We start from the raw sequence: 26957 nt of genomic DNA, 5'->3' as shown, positions 1-26957 counted from the left end.
TCACAAGGTTTGAAAGTGAAAGCAGAAGCTTCTTGGGAGGGTCTGCTGTTATTCTTACCGTAGATGACATCTTGCCTCTTGATAACATCCTTTTTAAGTGGTTTCAGGAATTTTTTGTCTACCGTAAAGCTCCAAGAATCTGCCTCCAGCTCTTTAATGTCAGCTTCAAATTCTCCCATCAACTGACTGTCCATCATCTCTGTACCTGCCGTACAAATTTATTATGAATAACCTTACTGTAAATATTCAATAACTTGACTGGACTCAAGACGGGCCTTTCCTTTGGTAATGTGAGTAATGATTCCAGTACAAGATGAAGAGACTTACCCTCATCGGTGAGAGATTCCGTGGATTCGGTGACTTTACTGGTCTTGTGAAGGGAGTCGGTAGACTGGGACAGAAACTTCAAAGTCTTTAGAGGAGGGTCTTCCATTTGTCTGAATGTGAAAGAGCATAAGATATATTGTAAACTGCATGTTTTAAAGCTTTACTGATTACATAAAACCATGACTATACAATCAAAATATTAAGCACACAATTCATAAAGGTTTAATAATGATGAATTAAATGCAACGGAAAAGAATAAACTAAAAAAGATGAAATACTGTAGGTCTCCAAGAATAAACAGAGGCAAACATGTGATTTTAAGAGCAATTTCAATATTAAATCTAAAAACATCTGTATGTTTTCAGTAAGCAACGGCACTGACCCTGCAATGTTATTAATGGACATGCTCTTGGACAGCGGGTTGCTGTTGAAAGACATGATACTGCTGGGGCTTTTCCGAGGAGGGGCGAGAGGAGCGGGTTGGTCATCAGGAACAGAAATGGCGGACCATGGACGTTCCCGTGCCGGGAGGGCTAAACAGATCAACAACAAATGGTCATATTTTTGAATGATACAAATACAGAAGAAATGCATAAAACAAAGAAATACATGATTGTGTGATTTACTTTTACTTCGAAGAGTGACACCAGGCGTCAAGGCAGAATCTGTAACGGTCTGCTGCTGTTTTTGCTGCTGAAAGAAATATTTTAACGTTTAGTTTTTTATAACGAAATAGTTGACTCAAAAATGAAATTTCTGTATTCACACTCATGTCATACTTTTATGAATAACATAATACAGGTTTGGAAAGACATGAGCACTGTAAACACTGACATAATCTTAATTTTTTGGTTAAACATTCTCTTTCATCATATTATTCCTACAGTTTTGGCCATAGAACGACTATAATTTGAATACAACAAAAAAACGTATGAAACGCAATAGTCCTTGTTTATGACAGTCATATGAGATCCAACATAAAAGTCAATGAATTACCTTCATTTTGACCTTAGCACAAACAGGAAGACTTTCTCTGCAACCTTTGTGGACATGTGTATTGCAATCTGAAAACAAACACAAAATGGACAGGTCTTTATCCATCAGTTTAAAGCAATTTTCCACTTGATCTCATTCAAAAGCAGATAGAATGAGCCTTAAGCTGTAAAATAGCAGTAAACGGAATAAACATGGGAAAAAGTGGCACAATACTAAGACTGTGCCATTTCCTGCTTCCCCATTCGTGTAGGAGAGAGTGAGATGAGTCTTTTCCTGCGTGTCTCCACCTCTGCCAAACAGCTGATGTTTACCACAAATTTAGCTACAAACACTTCGGTTGAGTCATTGTTTATACTCATTTTCTCTATGAAAACAACCTAAAATTGTGAGTTTCAGAGGCTAATTTAAATTAAAATTCAGAAACAACATGCCATAAGTGATTGGCTATTTTAAATATATGACCGATTTGATGTTATGCAGATTTACCATCAATGTAATGCTAAACAAAAACGCTAACTTTAATGCTGCTAATCCCCAGTCAAAACAAACCTGCACGGATGGTTCTTTTGCCTTTCTCTGTCAGTGTACTTTGCACCTCATGACCACAAAACTACAGCAGAGTTAGACACACCCAAAAGAGATTTACAAGCTTTAAAAAACAAAACCACAAACAAGATTGTGCGGATGATGGCATCAAGGGCTGCTAGACCTACACCAGCTACATGTCCGAGGGCGTAGAGATTATGATCTTTTCCCTGCAAGCTCACAACTTTCCCCACTCCTACACAACAGCAAACCCCACACAGTCACGGAAAGTGACTATTTTATAAGAAAACAAGCATACACTAGTGTGGAGTCAGTAAGATTCTTTTGTTGATGATAAAATGAAACTGATCAAAAGTGACAGTAAAGACAGTAAATGCTGTTCTATTGAACTTTCTATTCATTAAAGATATATCACTGTTTACACAAAAATATTAAGCAGCACCACTTTCAACATTAAGAAATGTTTCATCATTATCATCAAATCAGCATATTAGAATAATTACTGAAGGATCATGTGACTGAAAGTCGAGTAATTGCGGCTGAAAATTACATTTTAAAACGTATTAAAACAGAAAACAGCTATTTTAAATTGTAATAATATTTCACAATATTACTTTTTTTAATGTATTTTGAATGGAAAAATAGATTATTAAGTTGGAAGTAATGAAGTAACTTTTCACAATGAATTTGCAGTGAAAGTCATGCTATGAAATTAATGGTTAATAATATATATTTATATATATATATATATATATATATATATATATATATATATATATATATATATATATACATATACACACACTCACCTTAAGGATTATTAGGAACACCATACTAACACTGTGTTTGACCCCCTTTCGCCTTCAGAACTGGAAGTAGCCATCAGATGATGGGTACATGGTGGCCATAAAGGGATGGACATGGTCAGAAACAATGCCCCCACACCATTACACCACCACCACCAGCCTGCACAGTGGTAACAAGGCATGATGGATCCATGTTCTCATTCTGTTTAGGCCAAATTCTGACTCTACCATCTGAATGTCTCAACAGAAATCGAGACTCATCAGACCAGGCAACATTTTTCCAGTCTTCAACTGTCCAATTTTGGTGAGCTAATTTGCAAATTGTAGCCTCTTTTTCCTATTTGTAGTGGAGATGAGTGGTACCCGGTGGGGTCTTCTGCTGTTGTAGCCCATCCGCCTCAAGGTTGTGCGTGTTGTGGCTTCACAAATGCTTTGCTGCATACCTCGGTTGTAACGAGTGGTTATTTCAGTCAAAGTTTCTCTTCTATCAGCTTGAATCAGTCGGCCCATTCTCCTCTGACCACTAGCATCAACAAGGCATTTTCGCCCACAGGACTGCCGCATACTGGATGTTTTTCCCTTTTCACACCATTCTTTGTAAACCCTAGAAATGGTTGTGCGTGAAAATCCCAGTAACTGAGCAGATTGTGAAATACTCAGACCGGCCCGTCTGGCACCAACAACCATGCCACGCTCAAAATTGCTTAAATCACCTTTCTTTCCCATTCTGACATTCAGTTTGGAGTTCAGGAGATTGTCTTGACCAGGACCACACCCCTAAATGCATTGAAGCAACTGCCATGTGATTGGTTGATTAGATAGTTGCATTAATGAGAAATTGAACAGGTGTTCCTAATAATCCTTTAGGTGAGTGTGTATATATATACATATATTTTTTTAATTATTATTATTATATACCACACACAAAAACATTACCCACTAAAAAAAATGCTTCATCTATTTTGTGACAAGACTTTTAGAGATCTATATTAATGGTTAATAATATTTTTTATCTGCCTACATGGCCTTGCTGACATCATCAGAAAAGTAATTTCATTTCAGGCAACCCATATTTAAAAAAAATAAATAAATGCAGTTTTGCTCATATCCAATAATGTAAAATTCAAGGCAATTTTTTAAAATTATTTTTTATTTTTATTTTTTAATTGTAATAATAATATCTTTAAATAATTACCAGACACACAAACTTTACCCACTAAAAAAATGCTTCACCTATTTTGTGACAAGACTTTCAGAGATCTAATATCAAACCAACAACAAAAAAATCTTTAGAGTGTCAGTCACTTTTGGGAAATGAGAGGAAACGGTAATGAGTCTGCCAGCACATCCTCTGAAAACAATAAACAGAGAGCGCTACAGTATGGCGGTAGTGGCGCGCTGACAGGATGGTCTCAGTGCAGAGCTGAACCTTGCCAGCTGTGTGCGGGTGGAGCAACAGAGTGATGCAACATTGTGTAATGCCAGACTGGGCAGAAAGCCATGATTCTGACTCCATTTTTCCCCCTTCGTTTCTTTAAAAATTTACTCATTCTGAAACGCATATCAACCCAATTCTCCACACATATTGTACACAACATTGTCTCTCTAGAAACCTGTGGCTTATAATAAAAAAGATCACATGGGCAGACGGTCTAATTAAAATAGCGTTGTTATTTCTAGAGACAATCTGTAGGCAATTTCTCTACGGATCGAATTATTTTATTTAACCCACTTCCTGTGTGAATCTGCTGAGATGCAAGCTTCTGCAAAAAACACTTTCGCAGTGGTAAATTAAATTCTGAAGCACACGGCTGCACTGCAAATGACAGTAAATGAGGAAGTGCCAAAAAAAGACACCAGCCTATGGGAAACCAAAAGAAAGCGGAAAGAGTGCAAAGAGTAGAACAACGCAGTATTTTAACAACGTTTTGTTTTCACATTTAATTTAATATAAAACACAACTGATAGCGATCCAAATAAAATTTGAATAAAACAGAAGTACCCTGCATCTGTATTAAGTTTAATATTATTATCATATCAAATTGCAAGCGGTTTCCTCTTTTTTCAGGAGTGTTATATCAGGAGTGATTTTAGCAATGTGAATATTATTGTTCATATGAAGTTTAGAATAAAGTTTTATTCATCCTGTCATTTTTCTTTGATTTTTGTTTGTTTGTTTATAGTTTAACGCCATGCCAGCTACCCTGGCTATATTCATGTCGAGAAAGAGATTAAAAAGGTATACATTTTATCTTAAGTAGAAATTCTAAAACTAGATCTGGTCTTACTTCATTTAAAATAAAGAATTATTTTTCCTTTGATTTAAGCAAGTTATTTTTTCCACACATTTAGAAAAGTCTTGACCCCAAGTAGGGAAACTATGAAATAAGAGTGTAATAAAGAACAATATATAAGAGAAAAGTATAGTGTACAGAGCAGAACAGAGTATGTAATGGAATATTATAGAATGTAGAACATGGAAAAAGAGTTCAAACTAGAATAGAGTAATAGATGAAGTACAGAATAGTAATGAGAGTAGAGTGTATAGAACAGAATAAAGAGTATAGGATGTATAGAGTTGAGTATATAATGCAGAATAGAGTAGAGAGCAGAATATAGAACAGAAGGATCAAGTAAAGAGGATAGGTGTAAAGTATGAAGTGTAGAAAAGATTGGAATAGAATTATAGAACAGTAGGGTATAAGAGTAGAATTTACAATAGAAAAGAAGAGTAGAAGCTGTAGACATAGTAGATGAGTAGAATTTAGAGTACAATAGAAGAATAAAGAAGAGAATAAAGGAAAGAGGGCAACAGATTAAAATAGTTGTAGAATAAACAGTAAATAACTAAAGAGGAGTATTGAAGAGAATAAGATAGAAGAATATAAAACAGAAAAGAAGAGTATAGATAACAGAGTTTAGAATAGTAAAGAAGATTATAGAGTAGAAAGGAGTTCTATACTCTAGAATAAGGGATGTGCTCTTACTGGTGCAGAGGAAAGCATCTTTAGTGTTGATGGGTTTGTTGCACTGATGGCAGAGGATTGTGGGTATTGCCATGATGGCAGTGAAGAGATGCCCATTTGAGGATCTCCTCTCCTTGTCTTTGGCATCTTTATCACGCTCCTTATTCTTATCTTTCTCCTTCTCCTGCAAAATACAAAACAAAAGGTGAATAAATAAATGTAAGTGGTGTGATGTACAGTGCTTTCAGCATTACAGCAGCTGGCAGACAGTCAGAGCGGTGCATTAGACTCAATTACAGCGGGGTCCCGGGCTCCCGGCACAGATGTGAGATTAAATGGGAGCGGGGCACATCCATCATAAAACTCAGTGTCAGCAGACCACTACTGAGCATCCATCAGAGGAGAAACCTCATCAGCTCCACAATCAATACTTTCATTCTTTTTCATCTTTCATCTCCAACTGCAGGGATGAAACACTTCAATACATTCTTAACATCTCTTGCACATATATCTATCGCTACTTTATCAATATATACCATATCTACCTACTGTATCATCCATCCATCCATCCACCCACCTATACAGCCATCTATCTACCCACCAATCCATCCATCCACCTATACATCGTCCATCCACCTTTCCATCCATCCACCTATCCATCATCCACCCATCTATCCACATATCCATCCATCTATCTATCACCCACCTATCCATCCATCCACCCACCTATACATCCATCTATCTACCGACCAATCCATCCATCTATCCATCCACCCACCTATACATCGTCCATCCATCTTTCCATCCATCCACCCACCCACCTATCCATCATCCACCCATCTATCCACCTATCCATCCATCTATCTATCACCCACCTATCCATCCATCCACCCACCTATACATCCATCTATCTACCCACCAATCCATCCATCCATCCATCCATCCATCCATCCACCTTTCCATCCATCCACCCACCTATCCATCATCCACCCATCTATCCACCTATCCATCCATCTATCTATCACCCACCTATCCATCCATCCACCCACCTATACATCCATCTATCTACCCACCAATCCATCCATCCATCCACCTTTCCATCCATCCACCCACCCACCTATCCATGATCCACCCATCTATCCACCTATCCATCCATCTATCTATCACCCACCTATCCATCCATCCACCCACCTATACATCCATCTATCTACCCACCAATCCATCCATCTATCCATCTATCCATCCATCCACCTATACATCGTCCATCCATCTTTCCATCATCCACCCATCTATCCACCTATCCATCCATCTATCTATCACCCACCTATCCATTCATCCATCCACCCACCAATTTATCCATCCATCCACCCACATTTACATCCATTCATCCACCTATACATCCATCTATCTACCTACCCACCTATCCATCCACCCACACATACATCTATCTTACTCACCTATCCATCCACCCACCCACATATCCATCCATCCATCCACCTATCCATGCATCTATCTATCCATCCACCTATCCATCCATCTATCTATCACCCACCTATCCATGCATCCACCTATCCATTAACCCATCCATCCATTAACCCATCCATCCATTCACCCATCTATCCACCCATCCATCCATTCACCCATCCATCCATCCAACCATCCATCCATCCATTCACTCATCCATCCTTCCATCCTGTTTCTTTGACAGCGCATGATGTGTCAAAACCACAGCCAATTACAGTAATGCACTTGAGAAAAAGATATCAAGTGGAACCACAAACCACGGATTGTGGCAATTTTTACAGACCACCCTGATTACAAAATCCTGTCTGATCTGCTCCTACAGCAAACAGTACTAGCCTATACCAAGATTATGATCACATGCAAGCCAGAAAAAAAATTAACTCAAAAGGATTAAAAGGTGTCTGATAAGCTAATTCTTAGTATCCCATACCTGCTAAATAAGTACAATTTTTGTGCAAATTTACTGAACTAGTATGGCAGTAAGTATGGTTGGGTGGCTTAATATTACAGCATTAGAAAAAGTAATTAGGCTAAACATTTTATTGGAAGGAAGAGGGTCACAATGCACTTCCCAAAGAGTTTAAACAAGCCTAAATTGTAAAAACATGTCAAAGCCAACAACAAGTCCAACAATAAAAAACAGAAGTAATTCAAGTATTTCTCAACTGGGGTGAAACGATCTCAGCGCAAAAAAAAGTTAAAACAAGTTGCCAAGTCAATTAAATAAATTTTACACAAACCTCTAAAGATAATATTTCACAAACACCACTACAGTACATCAAACAAATGTCTCTATTCAATTTTTATGATGAAAAAGACTATACAAGAACAGTATAACAGTAACAATATTTGGTATCACAGTCCTACCTCACCCAGACCACCAGTATTCTTGATCTTCAGTGACCGCCCCTGCGGTAAAAACCTACGACACAACATAGACATCCCAGATGCTGGTAGCCAGTAAGTGCACTGGCCTGAAGGTATAGCAGATCTGTCTACACAAACACACAAGTTCCCATGACGGAGTGCAGGCGAGTCAGCCAGAGGAAGTGACTGCTGCAGTTTCTTTCTGTCGTCTTTCACATTTGGGCTCAACTTAAAGACACAGTGCACTTCCTTTAACCGAAGACCCTCCCTAGTACACGAGACAACTTGTTTGTTTGCTTTGTGTTGCCCATTCGATCTGAATCTAAATTCCAATGGACATCGCAATTAATTCAGACCCAAGGAGACAATGTGACAACAAACAATGAAAAAGCATTTCCTCTCTACATCACTGACCTAGTTACCAAAAGCATATGGTTAAGCATAAGTCAAGGCTGTAGTATTCTTAGGTCAAAAAAGTGCATATAAACTCCTAAATAATCATATCTAAAGAACTAAACCATATATGGTGGCCCGGCTGGTTCATGTAGACAACTAAAATATGTCATTAAGGTTCTCTGAAACTGTGTGGTAATAGATTTTAACATGCATTTGTTTTCACAGAATTTCAGGAGCTGTAAAGCCTAAGTGTCTGAGAGAGAGTATATTTAAACAGAACCATATAGAGACCACAGCTTGCTTCTACATCCTGTTGAACTTCCCTACTGTGAGCCCTTACACAGACAGAGTGCACAACGTTGCCTGCGCAAGAGCAAATTCTGCAAACATCTAACAAACTCAGATAGTGCAGGGGTAGCTGAACACTTTCACACCATCAGCGACCTCATCATCTCTACAGGAACCACAGAAAACCTCAAAGTTAAATAGCAGGTGCATGCTGCATTATCTCAGAATGATATGTGCCAAAATAAATGATAACATCTGTTTCCACTTATGAGATCTAGTAAATATACATCCTAAGCAAACCCTAGCCTCTAATCCATTATATACCAACCTTGTTCTTCTTGCTCATCTTGCTCTTGAGGTAACTGAATGTCCTGCTCACTTTGGTTCCTACAACTTTGCCTTCACTGTCACTCCGTAACGGACCTGGATCCTCTTCTGATATACTGAATGAGACAAAAGGGAACATAAAAGGGACATTTGAAACTGGCAATATTGTTGGAGCTGTGGCCTAGTAGTTACAGGATACATGCGTTTTGACTTGAGTCTGACAACATTTCTTGGTTTCATTTAAAGTGCAGTGAAGTAACTGTAATCTGGATTACATAATCAGAATCCCAAAATTATATACTTGTAATTAGATTATATTACACTTTAAAATATATACACTAATAGCTAATAGCTGTGATGCAGGTGTCATACCTGTACTCTAATGATCCTGATGTACCTGTGAACGAGCCCAATCCTTAAACGAGAGAAAAACAATTTATTAACATTATTGATCACTTTGAAGTGAGCCTCTGGTGTTCTGTACTTGTACAAAAGAAATTACACAAGCAGTTCTATGGCATGAATAGACTAAGGCACAGCCCTGCAGAGAACAAAGCGAGGCAATTTTTCCAAGCGAAATGGCATATTTATACAACATTGAAAAAAGTATCCATTGTTCTGAAACCACAAAAACTGTTAAAGATGAAATGACTGATCATGTTTTGGAAGGACTGGAGAAACTTGCTTATATTGTTTTTGCCTTCTATAGTAAACTATTACACTGTGTTTGTACAGTAGGTTGTTTATGATACCTCTGACATATGGGTTTGGCTCAGCTATGTACAGATCAAGAAAAAGAGAGAGAGAAAAAATCAAATCAATAAAAATGCAATAAAACATTTTTTAAAGAGTTTTTTCTTAGTTCTAGTGTTGACAGTTACTGCTTTAGCCTGTAGGGTCAGTATAATTTACACTGCATATTAAGATATAGAATGTAAAGTACATCTAAACAATTAAGCCTAAAAAAACAAACAAAAAAAAATGCTGTACAAACCATTGATGCAAGCAGATATTTGCTTGGAACTGCCATGTTCAGGTGATAGCTTTATGCCTTTTTGGCTATCTATTTCTTTTTACAAGGAACCATAAGCAGCTGTGAAATCTAAAAGCAGTGCTATAAAATGTGTTTATGTGGATTTGAATGACTTTGAAAGACATGGCGAGAGATGGAGCCAATGGAAAGAAACTATACAGACGTGGCAATGTCTCATTTGGGAGACCCGCTATCCGTGACACCCGTCCAATAATCCGCAGGAATGACTCGAGTAAAAGTATGTGCTTACTAAAATACCATTTTTCTGTCGGACGAGGGACTATGAAGGATTCTTGACAAATGCATCGCAAGCATGCGCTTCGGCTGCACATACTTAATGAGCGTTGTTGCTTTACTGCGGCAGTAACAAACCACAGCACTGAAGTGGGTGATGTACCTTAAATTTCTGTGCCAGTAAACCAGAGGTATTATAATTCAGAAAGCTAGTTATAAACTTGTCAAAACCCTAACTAATTTTAACCTGCTCAGCAAGATTCTCTTCTAATACATCTCTTATATCACATTTTTTTTATCAAAAAGTGATATAAAAGGTGCAATAAATGCATCACCAGACAACATGCACATTATACACAAAGTTCAATAAGTTATTGCGTAGAGAATTGAAAAAAAATAAACACTTTATTATTTTGGCACTTCAGTCAATCAGTGTTAATTTTCTACCATTTTTTATAACCCATAGGTTAGATAAATCCGGCTAGATAAAAAAAATTTAGACGGATCAATAACTCAACACTGTCATAAAAGTGATTCACTCAACACATGGGACAATTTAAATAAATAATTAAAGAAATTATTGAATAGGTGTTTTAGAAACTAATTCAAGGGGCCAGTCTGATCAATAACTTAGTGACACAAGGGAAGTAGGGGGCACACTTCACATTAAGCAGGGGTCGGGCAGGGGCCACGCCAGGCATTGTGGGATATTCTTTTACTTACTGACTGCCTCCTCCTCATCACTGGATGAAGAGCCAATAGAAAAGAGAGTTTTAGATTTGGGGAGCATGGGCGAGATGCTGAAGGAGAAGGAGATTCGCCGCTTGGGTCGTGGCCGTCCGATCGCTGGTGGGTTCCATTATCACATGGGCAAAAAAGATCAAAGCAGGCGTTATAATAAAATTGGGTGCTAATACACTGGCAGTAAAAGTCCACTCCCTTAAAGAGACACCACAGTGAAAGGGAACCACGGCAGGTCCAAATCTGATGAGTTGAAGAATACCAACAATCCAAGTTGATACAGGACATTTTTTGTAGTATAAAAATCCCAGGACACGAAATCAGGGTGTTAGATTATGACAAGTGAGTGGTCAGTGTGTGGTCATATATGACTGAATGTTTCCACTCCTTCTCTTACCAGGGCATGAAAAGAGGTCAGGAGAGAAAAGAAACCGTCTGAACTCTGCAACATCTGATCTAAGCTTATTTATATGCTTTATTTAAATTGCTTTTTAAGCATAAAATACATTTTTGCATTGCAGTGCTGCAGAGCTCAGAGTGGCACAGTGAGACACAGAATAGAAAACCAGAGAGGGTGTTTAAACTCACCATCCAGGTCTTTCTGACTGATGGCCAACATGGAGACAGACTTGGTGAGAATGGGTTGTGAAGGTGGGACACATCTTCGTCCAGAATGGATGGACTTCTGAAAGCAGCGTATATGACAAATAAGTCAATCAATGTAATTAAATGCAATAAAATTATTACTACAAAATTGTGGTCATAAACATGTCAACAATAAATCATTTAAAAAATATATGATAAAATATTAAAATATAAAAAAAATCTACAAAAGTAATATAGTTTAAATGGTTTCATTAATACATTTGTAAAATTAATATAAATTAAAATAATATATTACATCAATAATAATAATATTATAATATTAAGATAAAATATTAAAATATAATATAATATATATATATATATATATTCTACAAAGTAATATAGTTAGTTTAAATGGTTTTAAATTAACTAAACTTACTAAAATATAAATAAATAAAAAAATGATATATATCCAATATCTATTGGTATAAGGTCTCATCTTTCCTTCCACAGAACAAAAAGCTAGACGATAGCCAATTATGTTTTAAAAGTGGCGACTCAAACGAGACTGCCTTGCTCTCGGTTATTGAATCTCTACGGATTGCAAGAGCTAATACAAAATCATCAGTTCTCATGCTGCTAGGTCAACATTGCATTGGCTCCCTATTAAACATTGTATACATTTTTAAATATTGCCGATTACTTACAAAGCACTAAATGGTTTAGCTCCCCAGTACTTGAGCGAGCTCTTAACACATTATAGTCCTTCACGTCTATTGCGATCTCAAAATTCTGGTCAGTTGATAATACCTAGAGTATCAAAATCGACTGCTGGCGGTAGATCCTTTTCCTATTTAGCACCTAAACTCTGGAACAGTCTCCCTAACATTGTCTGGGAAGCAGACACACTCTGTCAGTTTAAATATAGACTAAAAACGTTTCTTTTTTACCTGGCATACACAAAGAAAATTATACAGTCCTATTATTCAAATCAGTTAAATGATTATTAAGCTGCATAAATTAGGTCAGCCGGAACCGGGAACACTTCCTGTAACACCCGATGTACTCGTTACATCATAAAAAGAATGGCATCTACGCTAATGTTACTCTTTCTGCTTATTCCAAGGTTTACTGTAATCAGCTGGATCCAGGCCGTATCCAGATCAGATGGTGGACCTGCGCCTAGGCACGACCACAACGCATGACTCTCCCCTGTGAAGGCCTCATCAACACGACAGCCATCGGCAATGATCCTCAACAAACCTATCTCCATACCGACGTGATGACTCCGATCTTCAACCAGATGGAACTGGATAATATTCTGATTGTTCCAATCCAATCTGACTTCTGACCTATAATGCTGCCTGAATCATATCATACACTGTTCGTTCATTGGCCAGAGGAGAACTGGCCCCCCGACTGAGCCTGGTTTCTCCCAAGGTTTTTTTTCTCCATTCTGTCACCTGATGGAGTTTTGTTTCCTTGACACTGTCGCCTATTTCGCCTTTTTTCACCTTTGTTGCCATTGGCTTTTGGCTTGCTTAGTTGGGGACATTAAATTTAACATTTAATTTAATTTTCAACAATAATATTGATCTGCCTGCATTGACACCATTATATGAGAACTAAACTGAGCTAGAGATGATGATATATATATATAAATTAACTAAATTAATAACTTTTTTTACAAATAAAATTAAACATCACTCAGCTCACTTAAAGGTGCTCTATGTAACTTTTCTACTAAAATGAATCCTTTTTTTATTGCCTGTGTGTGAAGGGGTTGTAATCACACATTAAAATGATCCACTTGCCGAGTTTTGCTATTACCTCTGAAGGCCAGTATTCCTATTTCTATGTGAAGTCTCCGGGTCGGATTTACCGTAAAATCCAATGGATGTGACGTGCATGCGCGCTCCCGAGCCTCTCTCCTTATATACAGTCTATTGTAGACGGTCAGGGAGTTACGTCCGGTTAAAGGCGCACGTTTTTCGGCTTATATCTCAGTCAATCTTTAATCAATATTCCCAAGACTCTAATCGTTCGTAGTGCTGGACGGGGCCTTTCGAACGAGCCCACCCCCGAGGTCCAACTCGCCCGGCTCCCCGAGTTATAGCCGTTCGAAATCGGGGGTCCCAGCGAACGGCGATCCGGTAGGGGGCATCCCCGAGGCCCGCCACTCTAGCGTTCGGGCAAGGGTTCCCCGGGGACCTCCTCCCCCGAATTTGAGCTCTCTGGGTCTTTGCGTTCCAGAGATACGAGCGATTTTCTTCTGAGATCGTTACGTCACCGACGTCCGCAATTTTGCAGCGCGCCCGATGGTTTTCTGCTAATATCTCCGCGAAAACACCACCAAAAACTATGGAACTTATATGGTTCTTTTCAGCTCGACTAGATGGTCCCAACGAGCTCGGTGCTCGCCGAATCCGTCTAGTATTCACCGAGATATTTGCGTAATAGACGGTATTGTCTATGAGTTCGAGCACGAGCGCTCTTGTAAAATTTGGTTGCAATCTGAAACATCACCACTAGAGGCTGCTAAAAGTTACATAGAGCCCCCTTAAAGCTTGACTGTGACGCTATTTTATTCTGGAAACAAACTTTGTCGTATTATTTTCCTGTTATCTCTGTACAGCTGCTTTGAAACAATCTGTATTGTCAAAAGCGCTATATAAATAAATGAGACTTGACTAGATCTACAGTATCTGCAGCTTTTGACACTTAATCATCAGATCCTTGGGTCCACCCTCTCATCACTGGGCATTACTGGAACTCCACTTTGCTGGTTTGAATCTTATTTTACAGGTAGGTCTTTGGGAATCCAAAATACATCAACTGGTCACCGGGGTACCTCAGGGTTCAGTTCTTGGACCCCTCCTCTTCTCCATATACACTACATTACTAGGACCCATTATACAGGTTACTTCTACCATTGCTATGCTTATGACACACAGCTTTACTTTTCATTTCAACCAGATGATCCCACGGTAGCTGCACAGACCTCAGACTGCCTGGTGGACATTTTGCATTAAATGGATGAATGAGCATGCAAACACATCCAACTCAACTTAGCAAAGACAAAACTTCTCATCTTCTCAGCCACTTCATCATTACAGCACAATTTTACCATCCAGCTAGGTTCAGCAACAATAATCTTGGAGTAATTTTGGATGGCCAGCTGACCTTCGAAGACCACATTGCGACAACAGCACGTAGGTGCATCATGCATGTTTGCACTGTACAGCATCAGGAAGATCAGACCCTTCCTAACTGAGCATGCAACACAACTTCTCGTCTAGACCCATGTCATTTCTAGGCTGGACTATTGCAACACCCTTCATGTGCAATCAAATCACTTCAAATTATTCAGAACACAGTGGCTCGACTGGTCTTCACCGAACCCAAAAGAGCCAATGTCACGACGCTGTTTATCTCTCTGCACTTCCGGTAGCAGCTTGCATGAAGTCCATGATGGCCACAGGCTCCGCCCCTCCTATCTCCACTCTCTCTTACGAGTTTACCTGCCCTCCAGGAACCTGTGGTCAGTAAGTGAGAGGCGCCTTGTGGTACCATCACAGAGTAACATCTACTTCACTATATTACTTTGTCTATACTTATATAGGAATATACTTACCTCCCTATTCTAGCTTGTACTATCCTGAGCGATGGCTGAAACTTTGTATACTAGCACTTCTCATGTTTATTGCCTCTTTATGATGAATCGCTTGGTGTATTCCTTAAATGTAAGTTGCTTTGGATAAATATTAATTTAAATGGTTCAAGTAATATAGTTTTAATGAATTTTGTTACATTAATATAAAATTCATTTGATGTGTGGTCAGAGATGCATATATTGGCTTTTTGTCTGTCTATGAATGCTGATTGGCACTACCAATCAGGTTTCAACGCTGAATCTATCCATTCATAAATGGTATTTTACCTGACTGTCTAAACTGCTGCAGTCGCCCAGGTCTGATTCCTGCTCCTCTTCAGTCAGGGACACAAGCGAGCCTCTCTCTTCTCGGTCCAGCTTTGACGGACAGTTTGGTTCCTGGCTGGCCTCCCCTACATGCTGGATCAGACTTTTCCTTCCTTCCTTCTCTGCTGCAAGTCCTTCCAGGCTGTAACTGTGGAAAAAAATATGTGATTATGCCTGAATGTCTTTGCGGATGAGATATTTTAAAATGGTGAGATGGTGACCACATGTACACACTGAATCACACAAGATATTTTACCTTCTTGTGGGTGACATTTAAACACACAATATACTGACACAAACTCATTGAGATTCACATGCACAAAAAATCAAATGAAAACAAGCATAAGTCAAAACTAGCAAAGGATGACAATAAAAGCTTGACCTCAGTCTGTGAAAGCTGGCCATGGCGAATAATAATCCACTGACAAGCCAATGACATTTTCTCAAGCAAAATCATTCAAGCTTTGCCACAGTAATGGTTAGCCATTTTACACATGGTGAAAATCAATGCAAAACGTTTTACAGTGGCCTAAACAAGTGTTTGCGTCACCAGACAACATGCACATTATACAGAAAGTTCAATAAGTTATTGCGTAGAGAATTTAAAAAAATAAACATTTGATTATTTTGGCACTTCAGTCAATCGGTGTGAATTTGAGGGCAAGTTACTTCATAGATGCAGTGAAAACTACTTTTGGATCAAATGGTTAAAAGCAATTACAGATATGGTATAAAAAAGAATAATTTGTTTGCAGATGCCACATTGAATGCAATGCAATTCAATCATTTAAAGTGCAGTGTAAGTATTCCAATAGTTTTTTGGACCACGGTATGTACAAGATCTAAACTACATGCTAAAAAACATAACATTTACTTCAAGCTAATTGTTCAGAAAGCAACTTAATTTTAACACAACTCTGTGATGTGTTCTGAAATTCTTTCTAACAGGAAACGCTTAAAGCGACAATGTGGTAAAATAAAAGTAAAAACATCTCACCTCTCATCAGGTTCTGAGATCCAGATCAATATGTTAGTCATTGTTGACATTAGTTAATATCTGCTGTGATACTATGGTTTAAATCAACTGTTCGGCTAAATGGATTCATGAAAGTGGCCGGTTAGTTTCGGTCTCAGACAATGAAGTAAACGGAAGTGACTGCAAGAGTGTTTGTGGTCTCGGATGTTTGTCCGGAGAGGAGAGAAGACTAAACCATAGAAAGGAAGTAGACAAACACACAAAACACCATCCACATTCACCTCCGTCTTTACACAACACACCATTTGTGCTTTCATAATGCAATTCATGCCGTAACCATTACCCAAGAAGTTTTCTTTAAAGATTTTAGACACTTCCTCTTTTTTTTTTTTTTTTTTTTTTTTTTTACCTTCTTTCATTTATTTCGTCGTTTTCTGTGTGCAGGGCAACCGAAGGACACCAGCTCATGCTTCATAGTGAAGCACATGAAAGGAGTATGGAAGGATGGATGGATGGATGGATGGATGGATGGATAGAAAGACAAAAAGAGAAACTTGTTAGTACAAAGACCAGATCTAAAAGAGGCCCTTGAACATTTAACATTACGTAACTTTCTTTTATGCTACATCGTGCAGGGTTATTATAGTTATCTGAAACCATAAAAAACATTTTTTTTAGTTGAAATAAAATAAACGTTAACTAAAATATTTTTTAAAATGTATTTTATCTCAGATAGTTGGCAAGGAAACTGAAATACAATTAATTTTAAAAGTAATTGCGACTTTTTAATCTCTTTTTAATCTTTTAAACTCTTTACCAAAGACTTTTTAATCTAAATACTAATTTTGAAAAAAGTCAGAATTGTGTGATATAAACTCGCAATCCTGACTTTATTTCTCACAATTGAAAGTTGATAAGTCGCAATTATGACTATTTCATGCAATTCCAAGTCTATAACTCGCAATTATGACTTTTTTCTCGTGATTGCGAGTTATTACTTAGAATTATGACTTTATTTCCTGAAATTTCAAGTTTATAACTCACAATTATGACTTTATTTCCTGAAATTTCAAGTTTATAACTCACAATTATGACTTTATTTCTCACAATTCCAAGTGAAATTTTTTGAGTTTAGGTATAAGCTTCCGAGATATAAACTCAGATTTGCGAGAAATAAATTCAGAATTGCGAGTTATAGACTTGCAATTGTGAGAAAAAAAGTCAGAATTGTGGGTTTATATAGGCAATTACCTTTTTTATTCCATGGCGGAAACAAGGTAAATACATCACTAACACTGTAAACTAAACGTGTTTAACTTCGTTTTGATGAGATCAGTTAGTGACAGTTTTTTTCTACAGCATATGGTGCACACACCACAATATAGCATTTTAAATATTTCCATGGACCATTCAGAAACAGTTTGATGGGGCCCATGAGCGGAAAGAGTGAAAATGAATGATGGTACCTTCTCCTATGGCCTGCAGACCTGCGCTCCACTTCACCTCCTGACGAACTGGAAAAAGTGATGGATGAAAATGATGAGGAGAAGATGGATAGACAGAAATAATGAAACAAAAATGTATATGAAGAGCGGATGAGATGATTGACACCCCTAGGAATGTTTACTAGAATGATGATTAAACAAGAGTAAAAACATTCAAATATAGATGCAAATATACATAACAGACATTTTTTGGATGATACCAATAACTGAGAAATATTCTAAATAATAATTATAAATTAATTTTCTGATAGAAATTATAAATATTTAATAGATTCATAATTATATAAAAATGTATTATAATTATTGATACTTTCTAAAAGATTTATTTTTATGTTGTAATTATGGTCAATATAATAAAATTAATAATAAAATATAATCACTATAATAAAATTATTCTGGTTTTGCAGTCTCTTTTGGTTTAAAGTATACATAATGTTTATTGTATTTTATTCAATCAACTATATTTGTATAAAATATAATATTAATTTTATATATATATATATATATATATATATACAGTATATATATATATATATATATATATATATATACAGTATATATATATATATATATATATATATATATATATATATATATATATATATATATATATATATATATATATATATATATATATATATATATATATATATATATAAATGCAAAATAAACACAACCTAAAGGTTCCAGGCAAATAATTGTACTTAATTTTAAGTCAATAAATTAAAAAAGATAGTGGATTTATTGGATATAAATTAAAAGAAATTAAATGAACGTAAGAAAAAAATGAACGTATTGAGTTCTCTTCAGCATGAAAAGAAACACAACCATAATGTTAACCATGATGTTCCTCTTTTCTGTCTTTCTGAGTATAAGAGGTCATCTGTTTTATCATTGGCAGGAACAAAGTCTTGTGTGACCTAAATACAGCTCTTTCTTTCACAGAACATCTGCCTGTTTACAAAGCCCACAGAGGAAAGAGCCCTCACACCACTGGGATTTCCCTTCATAAACACACAAACACATTCACATACAGACTGCCAATGACTCAGGGGAGAGCTGTACACAAAGCAAAACTAATGCGAAGATGATGGGACAAAAACCAAAACTGAGCAACTGCAAGCGTAAACTCAAGTGCATGGAACGGTGCGGTTCGGTTCGGTACGGCACGCTTTGGCGCTTTTCCACTGCATGGTACAGTACGGCTCACTTATGGCGCATTTCCACTGCATGGTACGGTACGGTACGGCTCGCTTCGGCTCGCTTTAAATGGTACCTGGTCTGTTGAGGTTCCAAGCGTACCGTACCGATACTAAAATGTGACGTGAAAACACTGCAGATCACTGATTGGTCAGACAGACAGAATCGTCACTATCAGCGTCATTGTATTTGCGACACGAGACACTAAACCCACTAGATTTAAATAGCCAGTAGACAACAGCCACCGCTGTAGCACCTGTTTTAAAACTACTTGCTTGACTTGCTTGAAGAAAAAAGAAAGAAAGAAAACTTCCATAAAAAAGAAATGGCTGAATCGTGGTCAGTGGACGAAGTGCAGACGTTCGTCTCGTTGGTTGCCGAGGAGCGGATTTATGCTGCGTTCCAGGCAGGTTTTTGAGCACGTAAATCACGACTTCAAACCACGACTCACGACTTTGTAGCATTCCAGGCCAGTCACGCCAAACTACCTGAGCGCAATATACATACTTATTTTTTCAGACACATAACATTGTAATACATAATCGTGTGTGTATATACATACTTATTGTTTCAGACACATAACATTGTAATACATAATCTTGTGTGTATTATTATCATTATTATTATATTTTTATTAATTTGACTGCAACGTTATATTGTCCTAAAGTGTATTCTCACTGTGTACCGCCTACAGAAACACTGCATCCGTAGGGGCTGCCATTGTTGTTTTGTATGGTTTTGCGGGCTATGTGACGTCAGAACTCGTAACTGGGAGTACATCGATCTAGTACGAGTTCACGGGTGGGAAGTCACGGGTTTGACTGCCGTTCCAGTGCACTTTCACGGGTATAAGGTTGGAAAAACACGGGTTACAGGTTGCCTGGAACGCGGCATTATTCCTGACGACCTTACTGCGTTTTGAATTATGGGTGGCACTTCCGGTTTGGAGAACTTCCATTCAAAAAGGCTGAAACGAAGCATTTCAAATCATAAGGTTGCCCTACAAATAAAGCTGATCCGTCAGTTTGACTGGATGAGCTGTCAATTTTCCTTCATGATTTATTTTCAGACATTATGAGAATAACGTTATACTTGGTATTTTAACGTGACATGTTATAACAAGAATATCTATGGCAAGAGCTCTTTTCAGTCGCTGCTTTATTTTCCTCGTGATGATTTTTATTTTTTCCTTTGCAATCCGCTGTAAAAGTATGAAAAAGGACAACATATACGGCACATTTGTGGTCTGTTCTCCCGAATTTAATTTACGATATTCCATTAATAATTCACTGGAATGGACGAAGAATCTCTCGTTATTCTCCTAAAATCCTCACGTCTCTTTCCAGGTTTGTTTTCACAGGTAAATGCAATTTATAATCTGTCAAAATGACGGAAATCACTTTGATATAGTGTCACGTAATGCTGAAGTTAATGAACATTTTTGATTAAGGCTTGTTATACAATACAGATCGTATACTTGCCTGTGGTATTTAACCAAAGACTCGTGCTTTTGGGGCTATTTATAGTCTGTTGAAAGTATACCTTGTTGATTCTTTTAAACTGTTAAATTTCATTTTAATGTTCGATGGTTGAAGGGTGAGTCGATTAATGTCATCTCATTGTGACACTTTTTTTAACGTATTGCGTTCATACATAGAGCGAGCCTTTCACTGATTGTTTAGATTGTTTACAGAACGGAAGTTACACCCATAATTCGCGCAAAGCGTCATGGGGCGTAGGAATACGGTGGATAACGGTCCGACTATAATCCCACCCACTTTGAAGCGGTAACTGCAGTGGAAAAGCAAACCGAGCTAAAGCGAGCCGAGCCGTGCTGTGCCGAGCCGAGTCGTACCACGCAGTGGAAAAGCGAAGCGAGCCGAACCGTACTGAGCCGTACCAGCAGTGGAAAAGCGCCATAAAGTGTATGCTACAGTATGTATATATCTGATAGCATAATAAAGATGGATACAATGAATGATCAGGCAGAGGGGGGCGGCATATTGGGCTTGTGTTTCCATGTGTTGCTGTAATAATGTTATCAGATGTTTTACAGGAAATATAAACAACAGGCATCTTGCATGTGTTAAATGTAAAACCTTTACCAAATATATACATTTAAAATGTAGTCTCTCTTTTATTTATAATATATCATGATCGTTCTGACAGTTTATGTCTTCCAAACTATATATCAGATAACAGAAGCTAAATAGTCAAATTACACATTTGTCGTTCAGCTATTTCAATTAGCATGCTAGCTAACTGGTTAGCCAACCAGCTTTGCATAGCACACATCTGATTAGAATAAGAGCCACAAACCAAAATACCACAAACTGATTAGCCTGCTATCTGAGCATACCTCTCCCTGATAGCTTTTGATTATTTTCTAGAACTAGATACTGCGATATGTTTTGAAACATTATTAGCCATCTCAACGCCCCGCTAACCGATTAGCCTGGTAGCTTAGCATACCACAAGTAAACTAACAAGGTAGCTTCCATTACTACAGACGGACAAAAGAAGATATTGCATCATGTTCATCATTACAAATGGCTACCTTTTAGGGTTTAAGAGGGAAAGGATTCTCTAAATTTGCACTGCACTGAACTGTGATGTAAAACTTAAGTCAATTGGCTATTTAAGGATAGTTCAAACCCCTCAATATGTCGTAATGTCCTGTTTCAAGAGGACAGAAAATTGCTGTTCGCATACCGCAAAGTGACTTCAATTTTGACATGAACGCTTTGTGTATGTGTACAGACGAATGTGAAGCCTTTCAAAGTATACTCCATAGTATAGTGTGCAAACAGTCGCTCAACACATGTCCACATATTTCTGTGTTTTTTTTGTAATGTCTGTCTTTTCGACTGTAAAACTACAGCATGGGCTGCATGATGACAATACTTACATCACGTGAACTGTACGCATATCCTAGTGTATAGCCCCGTACACACCGGGACGAATATCGGCGCACGTTATTCGTCCGCTTTTTTTAACGCGTTTTTTGTGTTCACACCCAAGCGATTTTCGCTGACGATGAGCCGAGTGAACATGCAAATTCATTCCCTGACATTAGATGGCGCTTAATGTAAAACAGAACTAGTCCTATTTTGTAGTCGCTGTCGCGTTTGTCATATAGATCTTTATGTTCCAACACCAACGAGACCAGAAGCTCTACATTCATCTTGCCTCGCATCTTCCTCGTCTTATTTCTTCCTGGCAGTGTAGACCATAGATATCCATAATAAAGGCCATATTTGGCCAGCAGCGCGGACGAGACATCTAGCCTTTATTATGGATATCTATGGTGTAGAGCATCTTCTTCGCCGTTACGTATGTGTGCTCAGCAAGACCGTTTTGTGTTTGAGCGCCCCCAAGTTGTGTTTTACTATAACTTCAGAAGCTCCAGACACGTGAGCAAAAGCGCCAAACTCATTGGTCGGATAGTTTTTGACATATTTTTTTCATAAAAAATGACGCTTTTACGCGTGACGTTTTTCGCGTCGGTGTGCACACACACATTGGCGCCCTTTGTTTAGTCGCGAGGCGTTAAACGTCGGCGAATATCGCGCACGAAATTCGTCCGGGTGTGAACAGGCCTTCAGTGTAAAAACCAAAGTACGCTGTGTTTAAGTCACAAAACTTAAATTTTTTGCAGTGGAGATTCATACCTGCGCCGACTAATCTCGGTCTCCCCTGCTGAATTTTTGCCCGGGCCCCAGCTGTGCCTGCGGAAAGGAGACAGGGATCGTATGGAGGTGCGTAGAATGGCCGGGACCTCAGTCAGACGGTCCTTTTTTTCTTCCTCCTCTGTTTCTCTAGAAATGGGTGAAGCTCCTGGAGAAGTGGGATTTTCCTGACAGGTGTCTGATGCAGGGGCCTCTGTGCTGGCCTGAGGGATGGCGCAAGGGGTCCCCAGACTGGAGCCTTCATCTGTAGAGGACGAGTAGGTCATGGACACACCGCTGGTGAGAGTGACACTGTCCTCACCCTTTGATGGAGAAAGAGGACGACAATTAGAGTTTGAAAAAACAAAATCACTTCCGATCTAAACACATTTGATGTTTGGTAGACCGCTATAGTAAGACTGGGATTTTGGACCAATGAAATTGCACTGTGGGTTGGACTTCCCAACCTGACGTAATGAAAATCACACGTAGCGCCTGGTTAGAACAAGCGTATGTGAATTTTGCGAATGACTGCTGATGACGTATCACCTTTACATCTCTGCAGTGTACATACAAGCAGACTCATTTTTTTCCCTACAAACCCCATGGAGTCTCAGAGTTCTTTCCATCCTTATAAAGCTTACATAACATAGAAACACACAGCCCTAAAACTCATTTCCATTCACAGCGGCTCATTAGTTTCTTCGCATGCTGAGACTGCAGCCAGGAGAGGGGTGTGGTGAGCTAGCGGCTACATTACACACTAACCGTACCGTAATAGTTGAATTTATGAGCTATGGGGGGGGAAAACACTTCCAGAACACAAGTCAAGCTTAGGTGAAGTGCCTCTACCTGCTTTCAGAGCTTAGAGAAAATGTAAGCACGCTACATGAAATTCCATGTACAATTCCAAGAGAAAAAGTAGGCTAGTTCGGGTGCCATATAAAGCTAATGTCCTCCAAAAATAAACTTTTAGCCAATATAATCATTTAAATATTTTCTCTTCTGGCAAAATGAAGCAAAAACATCAAGTTTTGACTAATAAGTTGCTCTTTTGAATGAGAATTTGTTTTACCTTCGCATTGTGTGCAACCTAACTTAGCCTTGCATAATGCTAGCTGCTTAGCCTGTTCTCTCAGCAAAATGCTAGCCAATTAGCCTGGCAGGTTAACATACCAATAGTAGCGCCACTGGGTTTGCCGAGTGGCTCGTTCCCCATATGCTGTAGCATTGGTTTTTAGAAAGGCCTGTGCGATGGCACGTGCGTCATCACTATGACACACACCGGTGCGGCATAAGTCCTGGCTTTTGTTCACATAGGGCACGTTCCGGTATGGATCCCGGCAATGTTACTAGGTCCCCATCCCGGCATCAATCCCGGGACGTGTTTGCATTCACACAGAAGGCACTCTAGCAATTTTACGGCAATTTCCCGGGATCAACGCGCTGTGTGAAAGGGGCTTTGCTTAGAGCAACACTTGAGTAGTGTCTAAGTCTGTGTTAAACATCTTTAAATTGAGGCAAGGAGTTTAAGGGGTGGAGAGATCCACAGGGAAACTCTTAGAGGAGGTGGGAAAAAAGGAGGAAGCATGTCTGAGGATGAGGTCATAATAATGGCCTTGGCCCACCGATGTGCTCACGTCACTTGACATGATGTCAGTGGAGCAAGATGTTGTGTGTAGAGAAGATCACCACTGAAAATGAGACGCATTACATAACCGCTTTATCTGGCAGAGGCAAAAGCGAGGGGTTCTGCTTGGTAAAGGGACATAGAAACAAAATAAATAGCAACTCTGCTTCGAAAACAAACCGAATTGGGTGATATTATAAAACAACGCAAATCCGCACCCACCTTAATATTAAAAACTATGTCCTCGCCCAAATCCTGGCTAAAGAGAGAGTCGCCATCGCTGACAGACCCTCGCATGGGGCTCGCTGACTCTTTGTGACGTACGCTCTCGGGTGAGGGGGTCGAAGGGGGGAATTCTGGGGGGGGAAAAAGAATCAGGAACAACATGAGAATGTTGAATAGCAACAGAAGAAGAATAAATAGAAAATAAAACAGACCAGACTCGATTCTCACGGACTGAATCAAAATACAGTCTGAAAGTGAGTCATTTGAGTCGTCATTGTGTTGCATCTCTTCTCGCAAGACAGGATGTTGATGTCATCTACTTAAATAGATGATCTTATTTGACTAGTGGAGTCTTTTGTATTGACAGGAAGACATTCATTTAGTCTTTGGAGGATGTGTATGTCGTTTCCCATGTGACACAATGTGGGCACTATTTAGATTGGACACACACAGACACACAGTCTGAGCAAAGAGGGCATCCTCTCTTTTGTAGCATGCTGGAAGATGTATGAAAGAGGTTTTTGTGTTTTGTTCTGGATGTAACTTTCACCCATAAACTAAACCTACGTGATCCAATGTTGAGTTGTTGACGTCAAACGCTGTACGTTCAGTAAAACTATGTGGTATTTCAGTGTAAATTTATGGTTAGAAGCCACATAAATTACGTAGGTGCTAACATGAACATCCTCAAAGACCATGAATATTTGCTTTACCAACTTGATATTCAATGCAAAAGACTTCAGTTACAAAATCAGTTGGTTACCTGAGCTCACTGAAGTGGATTTCTTCTCCTGGAGTCCAGCATCTCGACTGGCATCAACTGAATAAAACGTCTCTGTCTCTCTGTGAATCTGAAATGAGAAAATCATTCCAGTTTAGAGTGTGTCATTTCATGTCCAAAATAACTCTTTTGATATACAGATCAGAAAACTTTACAGCTGATTTTGTATATTCTAAACTTATAATATTCACACTTGTCATATAAAAAATACTACATGAAATCTGATTGGTTGACGAATGTTCTGAGGTGTGCAATTATTTTCAGGGAAACGCGCGGCTATAGTAGTTCCAGGTAGGTCTTGACCGTATTATTACAGTTCCATATCACTTCGCCAAATCATTTCAGTTATTTCAAAAGGTCCTTACAGCCTACAACAGCAAAAGAACCACAACCCACAATGACACTGACCAAGCAAAAATATATATAGTAAACAACAGGAAAAAAACAATAAATTATTTTCATGTTTTTTGCCACAAAAATACATTTTATGTACGTACGGAAAGCACATACTCTCTTTCTCCCACTCAAACGCACACACATACGGTACGGACACACTCGCACAGAAACGTGTTGTCAGTAAAATAGTTTAGCAACTTTAAAGCTACATGGCATTTCTCACTAGCGAGGTAATAGCGGCGCTGTTCTTGGAGTAGATAGTTTCACTATTAGTAGAGACGCTGCAGCCGAACGCTGTTGAGAGACTCAGGTAATTCACACACGCTTAATCTCTCTCTCTCTCTCTCTAATAACTGCATTAATAACGGCATAACTGAAAGAAAAATCAAGGTAATAAAGATAAAGATCATTTGTTGTCAACTGAATATTTTTTATTGTGCATCATTGCCAATCAAACTGTAGGCCTAATTTTATTTTATTTTTTAAAAAGAGTTGATTTTCTAAAAGGTATTGATTTTCTCAAATGCATAATATTCTCAAGATCCATCATCTGCTAAAAATCATGCTAGAATCCAGCAGGACATACAGTACTGATGCATCAGGTGAAAGATGGTTTCCCTCTGCAACCTAAAACCAGGACAAGTATCTCAATGGTTTCGACTTGGACGGCTAAAGCATTTTCCTTCGACCACAGAAGAATTCACTTTCTTGATGGAGAAATGTGCCTTTCTTCTGCTCGTGAACAGAAATATTAGCAGCGGTAAGAGCGTCTACCTCCTGAGAGAGTTACATGTGGTTGTAAACCCTCAAGGCTGTGATTTGGGGCAGGAAGGGTTTCTGGGGGCATGTGTGGGGCATTCAGAACAGACCTGGAGGAATGTGACCCACATGTAAACATCACGGCCCACTAACGTTCAACATAGAGCAGCTGTGAACGGGCCATAGAGGGCTAGTTCTAGGC

General features: G+C 38.5%; 1 protein-coding gene across 8 annotated transcripts in view; it reads right to left on the bottom strand.

Moving 5' to 3' along the window:
- Window positions 1-26957, bottom strand: part of akap13 (A-kinase anchoring protein 13) — a 106884-nt gene that overhangs the window by 15188 nt on the left and 64739 nt on the right. For 4 of the 8 annotated variants that reach the window (XM_056250791.1, XM_056250793.1, XM_056250794.1 and 1 more), the window contains exons 9-24: window positions 25583-25670; window positions 24817-24950; window positions 22968-23287; window positions 18058-18105; window positions 17001-17060; window positions 15577-15763; window positions 11640-11736; window positions 11034-11156; window positions 9416-9458; window positions 9045-9159; window positions 5663-5825; window positions 1324-1391; window positions 954-1020; window positions 710-860; window positions 328-437; window positions 59-205 (exon numbers count right to left, since the gene is read on the bottom strand). In XM_056250791.1, coding sequence (XP_056106766.1) covers window positions 59-205; window positions 328-437; window positions 710-860; window positions 954-1020; window positions 1324-1391; window positions 5663-5825; window positions 9045-9159; window positions 9416-9458; window positions 11034-11156; window positions 11640-11736; window positions 15577-15763; window positions 17001-17060; window positions 18058-18105; window positions 22968-23287; window positions 24817-24950; window positions 25583-25670 — 1921 coding nt within the window. The remainder of the gene's footprint in view (window positions 1-58; window positions 206-327; window positions 438-709; window positions 861-953; window positions 1021-1323; window positions 1392-5662; window positions 5826-9044; window positions 9160-9415; window positions 9459-11033; window positions 11157-11639; window positions 11737-15576; window positions 15764-17000; window positions 17061-18057; window positions 18106-22967; window positions 23288-24816; window positions 24951-25582; window positions 25671-26957) is intronic. The other 4 variants (XM_056250798.1, XM_056250799.1, XM_056250792.1 and 1 more) reach the window with 3 other exon arrangements.

Source organism: Rhinichthys klamathensis, unplaced genomic scaffold, assembly GCF_029890125.1.
Source record: "Rhinichthys klamathensis goyatoka isolate OS25496 unplaced genomic scaffold, OSU_Roscu_1.1 h1tg000076l_1, whole genome shotgun sequence".
NCBI lineage: Eukaryota > Metazoa > Chordata > Actinopteri > Cypriniformes > Leuciscidae > Rhinichthys > Rhinichthys klamathensis.
Note: the sequence above shows the minus strand (reverse complement) of the source record. Positions and strands in the feature narration are given on the sequence as shown.